Source organism: Quercus lobata, chromosome 9 (genome assembly GCF_001633185.2).
Source record: "Quercus lobata isolate SW786 chromosome 9, ValleyOak3.0 Primary Assembly, whole genome shotgun sequence".
In the NCBI taxonomy this organism is placed as follows: domain Eukaryota; kingdom Viridiplantae; phylum Streptophyta; class Magnoliopsida; order Fagales; family Fagaceae; genus Quercus; species Quercus lobata.
The window spans coordinates 27,556,836-27,575,474 of NC_044912.1; the positions used below are offsets into that span (position 1 = coordinate 27,556,836).

Below are 18,639 nucleotides of genomic sequence, written 5' to 3' on the forward strand. Positions count from 1 at the left end.
TCTTCCTAACTCTTGCATTCTTGAGTTCTTGGAGATTCTTCTATCACTGACTTAACCTTTGGAGGGTCTTTGGCCAGTATCCCACCGATGCCCTTTGATAGGTTTTTCTCTTTTATTCTTCAGGTACATCTATTGGCACGAGTATGGACGATCAACTCATTGACGATTTTTGTGCATCGTCAGCCTATAAAGTAAAAGTAATGGCCTAACAAGACAATTTGAAGCTATTATCTTTCCTTCTCTCTTCATTTACAGGCCAAAATGGCTATATATCACTGTTTGGAAAAATATGTATGGATTTACCACTGTTTGTGAAATATTTAGTAATCTACCACTTTTTTGATACTTGAGTTTGTGAAACTCATGTTTTCCGTGTAACTCGAGTTCTTTGAAAAAATAGCCTTCAAATTTTTCCATAGAACTCGAGTTCCCCAAACTCAAGTTCCTAATTAGTGGTAGATCCTTACAAATTTTAGAAATAGTGCTAGATTGCAAAATATTTTTAAAAACAGTGATATTTGGCCATTTTGGCCTTCATTTACATAATAATTTATTAGATGAACAAAGAGAAATTTAAAATGTTACTACAAGGTTCCAATTAACCATATTTCTTAGCAACCAAACTTTGAGTAACATTCCTTAACCTGAATAAATACTTACTGCATCACTTTCATCCCATTAGATCTGACTTTCATCCCATTTGAGTTCCTCCTTGGTAAGGTCGTAGTACAATGGAGGTTGCAGAGTTGTGGACATTTGGGTTGAATGGAATGAGTGGGGTAGTTAGGGAAGGTGAAACATCTAGGTTTTAGGCCTCTCAAGACCATAAGTCGATTCCTTAAAAATCATAAGTAATACAAGTTATACAAGTTGAATTTTACATGTTTGCCAAGCTTTATTCGACTTAGAGTTTTTCAGTTAGTTCAACTAATGTCATTGTAGAAAATGTGCAAATATAATAGTAGGTGGCATGATCACTGCTCATATATGTTGAAACCTAAGGTGTCGAGTATGTTTGGTTGCCCCAATATGGTTCATGGCTCATGCATGACCGAAATCTAACACTATGGTCGAATTCTTCTTCTTTTTGGGGTGATTTTATGGTTAATCTGGCTACTTTATCTTCCAAGAAATCTTATTTTCAAATCAGTGGTGATTTATGTGTAGATCTTGTGTTTAAGCTTCATCTTCTGATTAATCTTTTCAAATTAGCATGGATGGTACGTGGACACATGAGTGTGGATGGTTTCATGCTTTTGTCCTTGCAAATTGATCCAAGAGTGGTGTGGACTCCAATCTACTATTGAGTTTTCTTCTTCTAATCTACATAGCAGACTACTGAAAGCATCAATTTCTGATTTTTGACTTAGAGTTGTTTTAGTTGGTAGTACCTACCATGCTATCTTCCACAGAAATGGTTTGAGTCTGTCATGGTCAAAAATAAAAGAAGTGGTTTAAAAGAGTGCTGTTAGCATTATCTTCTTCTTCTTTTTTTTAATTTCTTTTTTATGATTGCTGTTAGCATTATCCAAGTCAAAAGAATAAAGTTTCGAAGCCTTAATTTGTGGTGGTGATGCTTTTAATAATTTAATGTTATATCTCCACATAAGAGTTCCATCCACACCATTCTATAGAAATAATCATAGTTGAGGCAATAGTATTAGTATCTTCTTTTGAGAAATGGGATGTTGCTCATGTGTTAGGGGAAACCAATTTTGTGGCACATAATTTAGACTTTTCTGTGTAACTTTGTGGGAAATATTCCCATCTGATTTGTTCTTCTTCATGCTTTTGTTCCCCAGAAGTAGATGAAGAGAGTTCCTTCTACTATATATCTCTCTATTTGAAATACAAATGTTTATTCAGAAAAAATAAAGAAAGAAAGTAGATGGAAGGAGAGTTCCATTTTGGCGAAATCTTGGACCATTTCAGGCCCTTCTGTTATACAGAATTTGATGAAAAACACAATAAGTGCACACATGAATAATTTCAACCAAAATTCTCTCTCTCTCTCTCTCTCTCTCTCTCTCTCTCTCTCTCACATATATATTACCCGGCGGCATTTTTGTCAGTAGGATTGGAGTCGATGGAAAGAGCAAAAGAAGAAGAAGAAGAAGAGGAAGAGGAAGAAGAGTCGGCATCAGAGGAGGCTCTGGATCGCCATGATCTGGAGTTGAGCTTAGGCTTTACACGAGGAAATTATATTAAAAGGTAAAGAGAATTAAATTAGTATTGGTCTAGGCATTTCACCAATCGAGCTAAAATTGCATAAAATAAACTCAAAAAATTCACCCACATAAGAGGACTAGCGTGCCACTAATACTATACCATTAGACAAAGGGGAAATGCATGCTAACTATGGTACTTAATCAAAATTGATTAGTACAAAAATACACAACTTCACTCATAAACAATAAAAAACAATTATTTGCTTTTTTATATTGTTATTAGAAAGAAACACACATATAATGGAGAGGATATATTATTCTAACCAAAAAAGCACATTATAAACTTCACTAAAGACCAACTATATATGTAATTGTTTCTCAAAAAAAAAAATAAGTGGTTGGCACTTAGCACCATAATTTAACAAAAGGATTTTTTATTCTAATTTTTTTTAAAGACTCAATCTCTTTGCAACACACCCAGCTCTTTATTCATCTCTTTGCAACTCACCCATATCTTTTTCTCTCCTTCAGATTGCAACTCACCCATTCAGCCAAAAACTAAAAAACTATGCAATCATTCCTCTTTGTGCTTCGCCCACAAATAGCCACCTTAATATCTCAAATTCTATATGTCATTTTGTTTGAATTATATTTTTCTTCACTCAAGCCTTGTTCTTTTATTTTATAAACATAGATAGAGGAAGGAGTTTCAAATCCATGTCCTCCTTAGAAAAGAAAATATGTAATATTACTAAATTACAAGACTCTTAACTTCATTCCTAATTAATGAGGTCAAATAATGATGTATTTCACAACTCAAAAATGGCAAAACTAAGGTTCAAAAAATAAAAAAATAAAAAATTATAACTGCACCAAAACCATAAAGATTAGAGCAATATAGATGAACACAAAGTGAATTGATGATGTCATGGAACACTCTGAAAGCTTGACACTCGACATAATATAAGGCTACCACGTACAGTGGTAGAGCTACTAGTTAATTGTCATGTGGCAAAATCTTGGATTACCATGTGCAATATGGTGCTTAAAATATTTTTGTAACTTTTCAATGATGATCAAAATATGAAATGTAGCATATTATTTTTATAAAAAAATAAACTGAACCTTAAACAATTAAAATTAGACATGTTTCCCAATAAAAATGATTAAGAGAAATCTATGATTTTTTTTTTTTTTTGGGAGAAATTACATACATATTCATATAAAAATTGACGCAGCCACTTTGATAAAATTAAAGGAGAATTTTTTTCAAAAAACTTTTTATTGATAAAAAAAAAAAAAATTTGATGGAATTACTATTGATTTCAATAAAAATCAAATAATTATTGAGAGCAACATGCAAATTTAAAGGATTTTGGCTCTGGTTTAGATAAATAAGGCATTTTTTTATTATAGAAAATTATGATACATTTTCCAATGAAATTTAGATGAATTCCAATAAATTTTTAGCATACTTGCTAAGGAAATATTTTCATGATTCGCAATATTTTTTTTTCCAGAACATCTTACTTAATTCAAGCCTTTTTCTTTGAATAGTCAAATCAAAAGGAATTTAATGCTCTTAATATAGAACCATTTTTACTATATTCTAACAATTAGGTCCTATCATCGTGCACCTTTGACATAATAATCACTCCACAAGTATAAGTGCTTGTAAGGTGTGGAGAGGAATTGTTGGGATTCAAGTCTCTAGGAAGAAGCTTCACACATATATATACTTAGATTAGGTTAGAGTAGAATATTTATCTTGAATAAAAAAAAATTGAAAAAAAAAAAAAAAAACAATTGGGTCTTCCATTAAGGCTTAGTCAAGCATGCCAAATTTAGTCAAACTTGGTCAAATTTGGGTTTCATTGTAAATTTCTGAAATTCATCAATCCTTTGTCTAGTCAGGGACTCAGGATAACCAACCCATCTAATCTCAGTTTAATATGAGAAAAATAAAGGATCAAAATGGGGTAATGATAAAAATTAATATTAATCATACATTTTTAAATGAATTGCACCCAATGTAAGGTAAAATTTTAATAGAGTTCCTTGGTTGTTGTATATTAAGCTCTTCAATTAGATTCTATTATATTGTTTTCTATTTTAAAAAAATTCAAATTATATTGATATTGGCTAATACAACACATTAATTGTGCTGCATGGATCAAACAAGCCATATGCTATATTGAATTTAATTGAGAAGCAAAGGCACACAGCCAAGTAATCAATTAGGTTTTGCACGAGGGAAACGAGTCGGGTTGATCAAGTTTGGGTTAGAAATATGTTGTCCTAAAACTGGTTACTAAACCTATGACCCTAACCTAATCTTAGAAGGGTTGAGTCAACTGAGCATGACCTGTATCTTTTTCACATACACACATAAAATAAGAAAATGAGCTTTTTTTTCTTTTTTTGATAGACAACACAAATAGCTTTCATTAAACAGAAACCTGGTTCAACAAACAAACATCTCTATGCACTTGGCATTGAATCATTGGTGGTGTATCTTCTACCCATACAACACAATCAGAAATAAATTTGGCATTTTGAGCCATTACATGTGCAGCCCTATTTCCAGCTCTACGGACATGGCTTGCACTCCACACTTGAACCCATTGCTTCCACCGACTAGCACCAGCAATAAGCCTTTGGATTGAGGATGGCGGCAAGCACTTACCCAGCAAAGAGTTTGTGACTGTCAAAGCATCTCCTTCCAGGATTACATGCTTCAAACCGAGGTCTCCTGCTAGCCTTAACCCCTCTTCAAATGCTTTCGCTTCGACTTCCACCGCTCCTAACGGAAGATTCAACCTCTTACTCATAGCCCCCATGATTTGGCCTTGATCATTTCGAATCACAACTCCAATTCCACAGCTATTAGTCTCCTTAAACACTGCTCCATCCACATTAGCTTTATACCACCCCTCCCTTGGCGGCCTCCAAGCTTGATTTCTCACCTCCACAGGAAGCTTTTCCTTTGTATTCCCTGATTTGAATTCCTCCACCAGCAACTCCGCCTCCTTGACAATCACCTTTACTGCCTTGCCCCGCCCTTCAAACTTCAAAGAGTTTCTATTCTTCCAAATACACCAGGCCGTAGTCGCAAAGCACTCCCAATCTAACTCCCTTCTCCCTTCCCAAAGCTTCCTCACAATCTCCATAAAGTCGCGGTGGTCATTTCTGAGCTTGGGCAGCATCAACTTTGACTCTCTCCACACAGCCCCTGCCGCCTCACAATCCCATAAAACATGCCCAAATGACTCTACCCTTCCACATACCCCACACGCCTCCTCAATGGGAACTCTCTTAAGCTTTAGGCAGTAGTTCGTAGGGAGGATATTCTTACACGCCCTCCACAAGAAGTGCTTTACCTTACTAGGACAGTGTAGCTGCCAAAGGAACTTCCAAAACTGCCTGACCTTACCTGGATCCGACACCCCACAGCCTTCCTCTTTGCTTCTTCTTTCACACAACTAGCTGCACGCCACCTTATAGGCGCTACTTACTGTGAACCTCCCATTTGGAGTCCAAGCCCAAGACACCGCATCCTCAGGTAAAGAAAGGCTTATTGGAATACTTAGGATAGTTTCCGCTTCGTGTGGAATAAAAACACTCCTCACCAGATTTTTGTCCCAGCCCCCCTCTTGCTGATTTATTAGAGACTCCACCATTTCCCTATCAAAATCTTGAGGTTTTGGACTAATCACCTTGAAGGAATGAGGAGTTGGCAGCCACCTATCCGCCCAAATCCGCACCTGCTGCCCATTTCCTATATTCCACCGCCTACCCCTCTCACTGATCTCCCTAGCAGCCAGCAGGCTCCTCCACGTGTATGACGGCAAGTTTCCCAATTGTGCCTCCATAAAATTGTTACTTGGAAAGTACCTAGCTTTTAGGACTCTATGAGCAAGGGAGCACGGGTTTTGGGAGAGCCGCCACCCTTGTTTCACCAACAAAGCCAGATTAAAGGCCTTCAAATCTTTGAAACCCATCCCCCCATCAGCTTTTGGCTTGCATAATTTCCCCCAAGCGATCCAAGCAAGCTTTTTTTCTTTATCCCTTTGGCCCCACCAGAAATTACGCACCAGGGAGTTTAGCTCGCTGCACAGGGAGTCGGGAAGCAGAAAGCAATTCATCGTATACGTCGGGGTAGCTTGAGCCACTGCCTTTATCAAGATTTCTCGGCCTGCAGTGGACAGAAGCCTTCCTTTCCAGCTTGCTATTTTCCGCCCCACTTGATCCTTTATACGATTAAAAGCTTTCCTCTTGCCCCTACCAACCAATGGAGGCAGCCCCAAGTATCTTTCGTGTTGGTGGATAATCTCAACCCCAAACAGCTCCTTTACCCCTTCCTTATCCTCCACCGCCGTATTCTTACTGAAGAAGAGAGAAGTCTTCTCCTTATTTAGTTTTTGCCCGGACTCTCTTTCATAATCTTCAAGGATTTTAGTGACTTTTAAACCCTCTTCCATCGACGCCTTACCAAAGACTATACAATCATCCGCAAAAAGAAGATGAGAGATCCTTGGCGCCCTTCTACAAATTTGTACCCCACTCACGGCCTCCCCATTCCCATTTCTTCGCAACATGGCTGAGAGGCCTTCCGCACATAGAAGAAAAAGGTAAGGAGAGATAGGATCTCCTTGCCTAAGACCTCTAGTAGGGACAATCCTTCCCCTTGGCTCCCCATTAATTAAAACCGAGAAAGAAACAGTAGTCACGCACATCATCATTAGGGATATCCAGCGTTCCCTAAGCCCCATTCTTCGCATTATCGCCTCTAGATACCCCCATTCAACCCGATCGTAAGCCTTGCTCATATCGAGCTTAATTGCCATTAACCCTTCCTTCCCCTTCCTCCTTTGATTAATGCAATGCATAACCTCAAATGCAACGAGAACATTATCCGTGATTTGCCTACCAAGAACGAAAGCACTTTGAGCTTCGTCCACAACATCCGAGAGTACCTCCTTCAACCTATTAGCAAGAACTTTGGATACCAATTTATAGATCACATTGCATAAACTAATTGGGCGATATTCTGTAATTTTTTGGGGGCATTTTACTTTGGGAATCAAACAAATATATGTCTTATTAACTCCAATTGGCATAACACCGGTTCTAAGGGTATGGATAACACTTTGGACTACTTGAGGCCCAACCACATCCCAATACTTTTGGAAAAATATTGGGGACATACCGTCCGGACCCGGAGATTTTGTGGGATGCATTTGCATAAGGGCTTGCCATACTTCTTCTTCATTAAATTCCCTTAAAAGGTCGTCATTCATATCCTCCGTTACCCTTCTGCCCACTGCCCCCAGACACGCACCAAACTCAGTGGGGAAAGTAGAACTATAGATCTTCTTGAAATACTCCAAAATAACTTCTTCCACTTCCTCATTGTTTTCTCTCCACCTCCCCTCCGAATCAAGTATTCCTTCAATTTTATTCTTTCTCCGTCTATTATTCGCTGTTGCATGAAAAAACCTAGTGTTCCTATCACCATATTTGATCCACAGTGCCCTTGACCTCTGATTCCACATTATCTCCTCCCTCAACATAACTTCATTAATTTCCTTTTTTAACTTTTGAACTTCCTCCGCCGACTCGTGAAGTAAATTCAGCTCTTCCAATTGTTGTAACCGACATTGCTTCTGCTTCAGAATTTTATTGACATTTCCAAACACTCGCCGGTTCCAATTCTGGAGTTGAGACTGACAGCATTTCAGGCGTTTCTGAATAGACAGCTCCGGATTACAATCCAAAGGATCCCAGGCCCTTTCAATCACCTCTCTACACCCCTCTTCCCTAGTCCACATCTCTTCAAACATAAATCTTCTCCTAGCTACCTTCCTTGTTTCTCTCATTCTAATCGATAAGGACAGCAGACAGTGATCCGATGCCGCCATTGATCGATGAACTACTTTCGCCTCCGGGAACAAATTCATCCACTCCTCATTAGCTACCATTCTATCCAGCCTAACCAAGGTTCGTTGATCTCCAATTCTCCCATTACACCAGGTAAATCTTTGACCCACAAACCCCAAATCAAGCAAACCACAATTACTTAAACATTCCCTAAAACATTCCATCTGTCTAGCATCCCTCTCTAACCATCCTAATTTTTCATCAGAATTCAATATTTCATTAAAGTCTCCAAACACAACCCAAGGCATATTACACTGTCTATTTAAAACTTCAAGTAATTTCCAAGAGATAGGTCTCATACCTGCATCGGGGTGGCCGTAGAATCCAGTAGCACGCCATGGCACAGCTCCATTACTTTCGCACACCACCACGTCAATATGCGAATTGGAGCAGCTTTTGAAACTCACATCAACTCCTTCTCTCCAAAGCATCGCCAAACCCCCACTCCGGCCATCGGACGGCACCGTAATCCCCTGAGTAAGGCCCAGTTTGCGTTGGAGCCCCTTGATTCTTCTCTGAGAAGCTTTGGTCTCTGCTAGAAAAACCAAAACTGGATCGCCGTTCTTCACCTCGTCGGTGAGCGCTCGAACCGCCGGAGCTGATCCCATTCCCCGGCAGTTCCAAGCTAGCGCCGTCATTTGGCTCGGCGGTGCTGCCTTGCAGCCACCGCCACTCCGCCATCCATGGTACTCTCATCCCCTGGTTCTTCCTTACTCAACCCCTCACTCTTCCTACGTTTGGAGGCTTAATCATATTGTTATTGTCTTTTATTTAATACAACCAAGGGAACAAATAAACAAAAACACTTGAAAATAAATAGTAAATAATACATAAAATCTTAAATCTACATGGTCCAAGTTACACAATTCAAAGTATTTAAATAATCTTATCATCACCATAAACGAATAGAAAAACAAAAATTAGATGTGGATCATATCATGTTATCAACTTTCTCAAGTCCACCTATAGTGTGTAAAATATAAATAAAGTTGGACTACAAACAAAGATAACTAAATATATGAAGCTTTAAGAACAAAACATAACATGTTAGGTAAAGAAAAATTAGTAAATAATTAATATGAATTGCATCTCAATTTACTCAATGTTAATTGTAAATCCAATTATAGAGTATTTATAATTGAGAATTGCACTTCAAATTAGTGAGTAATGTTGTCAATGTTTTCAACTACACTACAATATTTAATATAACTCTAATATACAATAAAAATTGGTCAATAAAATAGCACCCATATGCATATTTTTTATCCGGGTTCGGACGGGTTAACGGATCCCGGTTCAATCTTGACCCTCTTGCCATTGCGCGAGCAAAACCCCGTAAAACCCTAGAAATGACAATCCCTATAAATTCACACCTTTGGTTCAACCCTATCTCAGCAGCAAAAGGCTTTAAGGCTTTTCGAGTCTTAGTTTCTCTCTACCTCTCTCTGTTTCTTTTCTCTCTCAGATGTTTTGAGTGTTTGGTTTAGAATAATAATAATGGTGATGAAGAATAAGATCGCAGTGATGACTCGGTAAAATTCAAGCTCAACAGACCGGAATGCAGGGCTTTCTCTTGCGAGAAAGTTTTGCGTGTCGAATACCCGCTGAACTGAGCGATCTCACTCTTTACTTTCTTTGTTGTTGTCGTGGTCGCGTGTCTTTTTAATTTTATGTTTTTTATCGTTACAAATTATTCTCTGTTTGGTTCAAAACAATAAGAATTTTGGGGGAAATAGATTTTGCAATGAGGATGAAAAAGCTCCCTCTTCTGAAATGAAAAGTTGAGGAAATTTGCTGGCGGAATCGAACCTAAAACTCTAAACGCCACCACTGAGTAATCTCTTTCCCCCACTTTCATTTCATATCTTTATTTTCAAACTCAATTTTAAGCTTAATGTCATGGGTCCAATCCCATACTGGGCGTGAGTGTATTTGATATTTCCTTATAATTAAAATTCTTGGTGTTGTTTTTTGTGGTTGAAGTGGGTGATATTGTTGTGAATTTTAGATAAACCAATTATTCAGGAAAATAAGTGAGATAAACTAATCTTCATTGAATGTTTGGAAAATATATGGGGCACTTGGGTTAGATCTAATTTATAATAAATTTTTATTAGTGTGTGCTGTGTTTATGAAATTTCAGAAATTGTGTTTTCAATTAGATTGGCTTATAAATATTAAGCTGTATAGTAGGGAAGGTTGTTAAGTGGCTGTAGCTGTGGGGGTAACAATGTTTGAATGGTTTCGATAAATGATTATAGATAATCTCATTGAAGGTTAATCTTTTACAAGTTATGTTAAAAAAAATTGCAACTTGCAACTGATTTCTTGATAAGTTAATTTGTAAATTGTCTTGTGTCCTTATTTAATATCATCTTTATGCTTTGTTGGTGCGTATTATCTAGAGGGTGGTATAGAAGTTTCTGGTAGTGATGCTATGATTTAAAGAGTTCGAGAATGCCCCCCCACAATTACTTGTTTTGTTCTTATGCTGTCCTGAAATTATCTCTTGAAGGACCATAACTTTGGAAAATAATATTTTGCTTAATTCTATATTGTAAGTTGAGGCCAGTGATGATCTAAAACTATTTTGCCTACATTGGATGATTATCTGTTATAAGATAATGATATCTCTGACATATCTGAGGCCTTTCTATGATGATGTATTTCTTCAAGTCAATTAAGAAAAGGAAAATTTTCGTGTTTTAGACTTTTAGGGTTGTTGTTTGTTAAATTTTCACTGTCTCATCATTTGTGGAAGTTGTTTTCAAAGTTTATAATGTAATATTTTCCTCTTGGTACCAAACTCATAATGTATTTTCAACAGATAATTTGGTCATTTCTTTTTCATTTTTGGAATGTTATCATTTTTTTTTACTTATCCCAAAAAAAAAAATTGATCACTTGCCAAAAAAGAAAAAGAAATGTCCTGACAAGACAATTTTAAGCTATTATTTTTCCTTCTCTCTTCATTTACAGATCAACTCTTTTAGATGAACAAAGAGAAATTAAAAATATTCTCTTTCCATATCTTTTTAATCTGCAAGTTACTACAGGGTTCCAATTAAACCATCTCCATAGAGGTTCTATCTTACATCTCAAATTGTACTTTTTAATCAACCAGTCGTAGAAACAAAAGCACCCACTACAAAAGCACCCACTTCACAATTCTAGTTCAAACATATTAGTTTGTCTTGATGAGTTCTTAGCCTAACACTTTCCAAACCCAAAACTCCCATAAGATTAATACCCAACATTTTATTTTGTGCTTAGCAACCAAACTTCGAGTAAAATTCCTTGACCTAAATAAATACTTAATGCATCACTTTCATCCCATTAAATCAGGCTTTCTCACCTTCATTCATTTGAGTTCCTCCTTGGTAAGGTTGTGGTACAAATGTACAATGGAGATTGCAGAGTTGTTGACATTTGGGTTGAATGGAGCGAGTGGGGTAAATTGGAGAAGGTATAACAGTTGGATTTTATATGTTTGCCAAGCTTGATTCGACTTGGAGTTTTTCAGTTGGGTCAACTAATGACATTGCAGAAAATGTGGAAAACTTAATAGCAGGTGACATGATCACTGCTCATATATGATGAAGCCTTGGTGTTGAGTATGTTTGGTTGTCCCAATATGGTTTGTGGCACATGCACGACCAAAATCAAACACTATGGTTGAATTCTTCTTTTTGGGATGATTTTATGGTTAATCTGGCTACTTTATCTTCCAATAAATCTTATTTTCAAATCAGTGGTGATTTATGTGCAGATCTTGTGTTTAAGCTTCATCTTCTGGACTGCAAATTGATCCAAGAGTGGTGGGGACTGCAATCTATTATTGAGTTTTCTTCTTCTGATCTACATAGCAGACTACTGAAATCATCAATTTCTGATTTTTGACATAAGAGTTGTTTTAGTGGTTATACCTGTCATGCTATCTTCCACAGAAGTGGTTTGAGTCTGTCATGGTCAAAAATAAAAGAAGTGGTTTAATAAAGTGCTGTTAGCATTATTATTATTATTATTTTTTGAGAGATTGCTGTTAGCATTATAAGGCAAAAGAACAAAGCTTCAAAGCCTTAATTTGTGGTGGTGATGCTTTTAATAATTTAATGTTATATCTCCACATAAAAGTCCCATCGACACCAGTCTATAGAAATAATCATAGTTGAGGCAATAGTATCAGTATCTTCTTTTGAGAAATGGGATGTTGCTCATGTATTAGGGGAAACCAATTTTGTGGCCCATAATTTAGACTTTGCTGCGTAACTTTGTGGGAAATATCCCCATCTGCTCTGTACTTCGTCCTGCTTTTGTTCACCGATAGTAAATGAAGCGAGTTCCTTCTGCTATGTATCTCTCTGTTAGAAATACAAATGTTTAATCAGAAAAAATAAAGAAAGAAATTTGAAGCTTGTGTTGTACTATGAAGTACCAAGTATCAATTGTGTGGTGTTAATGTACGTAAATCAATTTTTATTTTTGTTTGTCTTTTTATCCTTTTGCTGAACTGTGTAAGTTTTGACCTCAAGAAAAGGAATGGAATTTCAATAAGTGATATTTGTTTTATGAGATGTGATACTCAATTGATTGTAATTGATCATGAAGAATGTGACCTCGAAAATTTAGTGTGATGTTGAGTACAACTTACGTAATGCAGTGGATTGGATGAGGATGCATTGTTGAAATAAGTTGGTTATATATGGTGAAATGCTTAATGGCATAGATGGTGATGATAATACGATGTGATAATGATTTTAGGAAGAGTGATAATGGTGGCGACAGTGATGCTGGGTTTGATGTTGTAAATGAAAATGACGAAGTGTCTTGATTGGTTATGTAGGAATTGAGCGGAGAAAAAATTGTCATACTGTCGATAATTCGCTTGGAAAGATTGTAGATGAGGTGGATAATGGTTGTTCTTGTAGACTTGTAGTTAACATTGGCCGCGATTTGGATTCAATGAATTGAGTTCAATAAAAAGATGAAGTGGTCGACAAGCTATAAAAAGAAAAAAAATGATGAAAATTGAGATCATGTTTTTATGAAAATAGTATATCAATTATCCAGAGCTTTTGAGTGATATAGACTCCAGGGATCTATGTATCTTCATGAATGGGTACTAAAGGGAGGGTAAAAATGCATTAGCAGGAGAGGATCCGTTAGGTGGTTGGGAAAGTTGGAAGATCGATAAGGAGAAGTAAAAAATGAGCGAGAGAAAAAGACTAAATTAAAAATTGCAATCCTAAATTTTAAGAAATATGATTTTTTTTTTTTTCCCCTTAAAAGTTTCAAAATTTTGATTCCTTCTCCTAATATTAGGGCATGTTTTGATTGTGAGCCCTTCTAATTGGGTCGTTTGACCATGTCATAAAAAAAATGTTTTAATTATTTTGATATTTTCAAAAAAAAATTGTCTTATTTTTTCATTTTCGTTTTACTTTGTCCTTTTCCAAATGCATAGCATGGCAATCCTCTCATTTTCTGATAAAATCATTAATTTTCTTTTGGGAAAACAAGCACACAAAAGCTAGTCGCATCTCTCTCTAAAAAAACAGCATTGCTTTCCACCTCTAGCTGTCGTGCTAAGCCCATGAGATATCCACCCACAGAGCACAAGTTGACTATTGTGCCACGTACAACCTAGTTTAAAAACTCAAAAAACACTGGTCAAAACATAGCCTAAGTCCTAGTCATTGATCACGTCCATGGCCGACATGAAAACCTTACAATACGTGCTATCATTGGGATAAACACGAGAGCCTGATGTAATGGCTATAAATGGTTGAAATTTAAAGTGATAAAAATCAATTTTAAACCTCAAACATTGAATAAAAAAATGAGAATAGTAAAGAATTGTTGTGAAGAGGAAGGGGTTAATACACAGTGCAATCACATATTGCAATTGCATCGGATCTCAATCCCAACAAACACATCTCCATTGAAACCCAAACTTTATCTACCGAAAGTGCAAGAACGACTTCATCATCGATTACCATCTTAGATCTTGAGAGTTTGTAGAAATAAGCACTTGGGAAGGTGAGAGATGATTAAATTACATAGTGCAATCACAAGGGAGATTAAATTAAGTCTGATTCGTTTTTTATATTGATTTTTTTAATTAATAATTTATATAGTTTGGGAGTATTTGAATTTTATACCTTGACGTTTCAGAATTTGGATTTTACCTCCTGAAGTTTGAAGTGTTTGGATTTTACATCTTGACATTTTAGAATTTGGATTTTATCCTCTAAATCTTAAGGGTATTTAGATTTTACTCTCTAAAGTTTGGGGGTGTTTGGATTTTACAACCTGAAATTTCAGAATTTGAGGTATAAAATCTAAACACCCTAAAACTTCAAGGGGTAAAATCCAAATTCTGAAATTTCAGGATATAAAATTCAAACCCCCTAACTTTAAGGGTATAATTTGCAAATTACCCTAATTTTTATTATAAATAATTTTTATATTTTTTTAATATTAAAAAAATTCAAACTGTTTAATTATCGCATAACTAAAGTGATGTCATGATTTCATTAAATCAATTAGCTCACATGATAGTCTTAATTGGCACTTAATGGATAACTAGATGTGGGCATGGATGAAAGGGCTCCTAATCAAAATGATAGGTTACGTTATGGGAGCGAATCAATTTTTTTAAATTTTAGGGGCAAAATCAGAATTACCAGAAAACTTAAGGTGTAGTTTGCAAATTAGTAGAAAAAATAGAGATGGGTACACGGTACACACTAGCAACCTAAGCAATTAAAGAAATAAGTATTTATGTGTATTGATTAGTACCTAGCCAGTTTAAAAAAAAAAAAAAAGGAGTATTAATGTGTACTCAACTAATTCAAGAAATGAGTAATGATGGATGCTCAATAGGTTTATCTGTTAATATCCCACTTAATTAGGTTACCCAATAAATCTTGGATAATTATTGTTATACACACTCATGCACACAATTGTACACGCAAGTCAAATTTTCATTGAAATCATGACTTGATTGGGAGGGTAAAGATTTCCTTGTAATAGGCAAGGTTATGGGTGGGGATTAATGGGTTTGGATTAATCTTGCCATCCATAATTAGACACAATTAAGCTTCGATTGTATGATGTTTCAAGTTTATAGTAAACCGGTTAACATTAGCATTGGGAGGGGAATAAATTAATAATGCTCGAGTTCGATCCCTATGCAGCTAAGCATAACCTGCTTGTCTCACACCATTTGTATGTTTTGCGAAAGCACAACACTTCTATATGGTGTCTTGTTTTGAGATGTTGGAATATAATGGAAATTATACCAATAATTTATTCATTGTTGTACAGTACACATACACATCTACAATTTTATGTGCGATATACAAATTTTTATTAATATCCACGTTTAAATCATAAATTGAATAATATGTTTACAAACTATATGTATTAACGAGTATGAAAGAATCAATGCACTAGCTAGTCTTTTTTTTTTTTGTTTGGATGTTGCAAATTCATGAGTCTAATATAATTTCCAAAAAATTATTGAGGTGCTGAGAGTAAGATTTAAAATCTTCATAAAATTGCAAAAACTTTTGAACCGTAAGCCCTATAACATATGACTCCCTAGCTTGGGAAACTATATCACAGAGAGAGAGAGAGAGAGAGTTGCAATGCAAAATTGCAAACTACATATAATAATACATAAACATATACAATGACGAGACTGAGGCTTTAAAAGCAAACTTAGAGTTTATAGCTATTGCTTACACACTATATATGTAAACGAGTACAGCGATACTTATTAAATCATTACATGCAACACCAAACCAGTACATACTACATAATTAGCCTCAGCCATGGTTCTTTTTGTTCCTAGACTCCGATGGTGAGCGATTTCCATTGCCACCCGAGCCACCACTGCCAGACCCATACCCACCACCGTGAGCACCCCCACTACCATACCCGTAGCCAGAGCCTGAGCCAGACCCAGAACCAGAACCAAAACCAAAGCCAACGCCCCTGCCAAACCCAGTGGGTGACCGACCAGAACCTGAACCATAGCCATATCCACTTCCAGGGCTCGCCCCCCACCCCCAATTGTAGTCCCAGTTGGGACCATGGCCCGAGCCAGTAGCACCCGTTGGGGTCCCACCATTAGGCCCAGAAGACATTTCCGCAACTTCAACCTTTTTTCCACCACCACCACCACTGCCTACTGTGTCGAAGGCCGCAATGGAAGTGCCAGTGATCAAGAAGAGAAGAAAGAGAATGAGAGTGAAAATGTTGGGTCGCATTTTTTCTCTCTCTCGCTTCTCTTCTTTTTGTGCTTGCTTGTGATGAGTTTTGTAGGGAAAGTTTAGTGTTGTGCTTGTGGGTGACTTTTGATGAGATTTGAGGTGGATATAGATAGTGCATGAAATGATGAAATTAAGTGGGCATTTATAGTGGGTTTTTGATAAGGATATGGGGTGAGAATGTCTCACTTTTTATTGTGTTCGTATTCATATGGTGCACATGTCGGTTTGGCAAAGGATTTTACCTACACGCCTGAATCCCACCACCGCCTCTAACAACTATATGCATGTAGCGCACGAATTACTCAAAAGTTAGAATTTGTGCTAATATTTCTATGTCTTTTAATAATAAAAAAATTTATTCTAACAAAAAAGATATATTTGTTTTCTATTTTTAAAGAAAGTACTAGTCTTTCAAGGCATGCATGTGGAATAATGGGTGGAAGTCTCCATCGTCATTATAATTTTCATCCTCTATTTTTTTCTTCGGCTAGTGCTCTTTCCTCTCAATGAGAGAAGAGACCAAATCAATATAAATGATTGGTAAATCCTATTGATTCTTGGACCTCCTTGCATACGTGTAAGTTAACCTCTGTAGAATCAATGGTTGAGTGTGCTGGTTTGTCTACCATATTACAAATTAAGCACATCACCATGCAAAAGCTATTATCTTCCCATATTAATTTTATGCCAAAGCAATAGTGCAGTTTTCAGATAAAATTTCCCAAAACCTCTTCTTAAGTGAAGCATTTTATCAAGTCAATGCCTCTAATAAATCTGAGTTGGTTTAATTAATTTGTCATCAATCTAGAATCAAATGCCAAGAGCCTTACTTCAATTGGTTGGTACCTATTAGAGTTTTTAAAATGAGATATCTAGAGTTTAATTCCCCTTCCCCCAATTATCGAATTATTAAAAATAAAAAATTGCCTATAATCAAATTAACTCATTAGTCATTATTTGCTTTCCTTCTCAAGTTTGAGTCATGTTAAGAGTAGAATGAAATATTTATGCACTCATAATGACACGTAATAAAATCCTCATGTATGTATAATCAAACTTAGTTGGTAAAGGCATATTGCCACCCCCCCCCCCCCCCCCCCCCCAAAAAAAAAAAAGCTTACGGGACTTATTCTACTGAATAAATTGACATTGAGATTTTTATTTATTTATTTATTTATTTGTTGTTTTTGAGAAACAAGACATTGAGAGATTTCAATACATGTAAACGTGGATAAATTGGACCAAGAAATTAATTAAAGATGTTGTAATAGAGTTCTCTGTCTCAGTTAGGGCATGTTGGTATAAAGTTTTCATAGTTAATTTATCTTGACTAGTGTATTATTTTATTAAATTTTTACTCTTTTTATCTATAAATTTATTTTTGTCCAACTTTTTTTTTAAGTAAAATAAATCAATGAAGATAAGCTATATTATATGAGCACTTAATATTTAAACTCAACTCATTTATTAAATAAGCTGGATTTGGATATATATATATATATATATTTCCATTCTTTTAACCCATTCCCTTTTAACTTTATAAAATAAATAAATAAATAAATAAATAAATAAAATAAAATAAAAACCCGATCTGCGACCCTTAAAACCAAGTTTATTGGTCTATGAATTGGAGTTTATTTCTACCACTTGACAAAAAAGGGAAAGATGACAAGTTTGAGTTATCCTATATTTTTTTGACATTAAAAAAAAAAGAAAAAGAAAAAAGTAGGACACCCATGAAGGTTATTTTGTCCCACTGGGAAAAAACAAGAAAAATTTTTTCCCTTGGTTTAATCAAGAAATCAAGAAACAATGTTAGGTTAACACAGTTATAATGTATTAAGAAGTGGCTAATTAACTCCCCAAACACACTTATAATGTATTAATTAAGAAGCATTTAATTAACTACAAATGTATAGTTTAAGAAAAATGCTAAAATTACAAACATTTTTAAAGCCGGTTGACGTTGGTGACTTGTTCAGGCATTTTAATTAATATTGTCGTAGGTATTATCTATAAAGATTGTTTTTAAAAACTAATTTTTGGGTTTGAGACAATAAAATTATATAGGGTAAATTTCATTAACTATCCTTGAGGTTTGGACTATTGCCAAGCAGGTCCACAACTTCTCAAAACTAACCAATATAGTCCCTAAGCACAACTTAGTCCTTAAACAGCGCTAGTAACGGTATTTTTTCACTTATTCTCTGACTATTTCTTCTCTCTCGTTTCTCTTTCACTCTATCTCAGAC

General features: G+C 35.8%; 1 protein-coding gene and 3 non-coding genes across 4 annotated transcripts; 3 read left to right on the forward strand and 1 right to left on the reverse strand.

Annotated features, from left to right (window-relative positions):
- The first annotated feature begins 9,622 nt into the window (after positions 1-9,622).
- LOC115962373 lies at positions 9,623-9,727 on the forward strand. Its single transcript, XR_004085414.1, has one exon. It is a non-coding gene; the product is annotated as a small nucleolar RNA Z107/R87 (small nucleolar RNA).
- Positions 9,728-9,842: 115 nt separating this feature from the next.
- On the forward strand, positions 9,843-9,946 carry LOC115962350. The gene has a single exon (XR_004085394.1). It is a non-coding gene; the product is annotated as a small nucleolar RNA R30/Z108 (small nucleolar RNA).
- Positions 9,947-10,671: 725 nt separating this feature from the next.
- On the forward strand, positions 10,672-10,761 carry LOC115962358. The gene has a single exon (XR_004085403.1). It is a non-coding gene; the product is annotated as a small nucleolar RNA SNORD34 (small nucleolar RNA).
- Positions 10,762-15,755: 4,994 nt separating this feature from the next.
- Positions 15,756-16,510, reverse strand: LOC115960574 (glycine-rich cell wall structural protein 2). The gene has a single exon (XM_031079517.1). It carries the CDS (start codon positions 16,382-16,384, stop codon positions 15,941-15,943), a length of 444 nt encoding a protein of 147 aa, XP_030935377.1. The 5' UTR covers positions 16,385-16,510; the 3' UTR covers positions 15,756-15,940.
- Between the last annotated feature and the right edge of the window lie 2,129 nt (positions 16,511-18,639).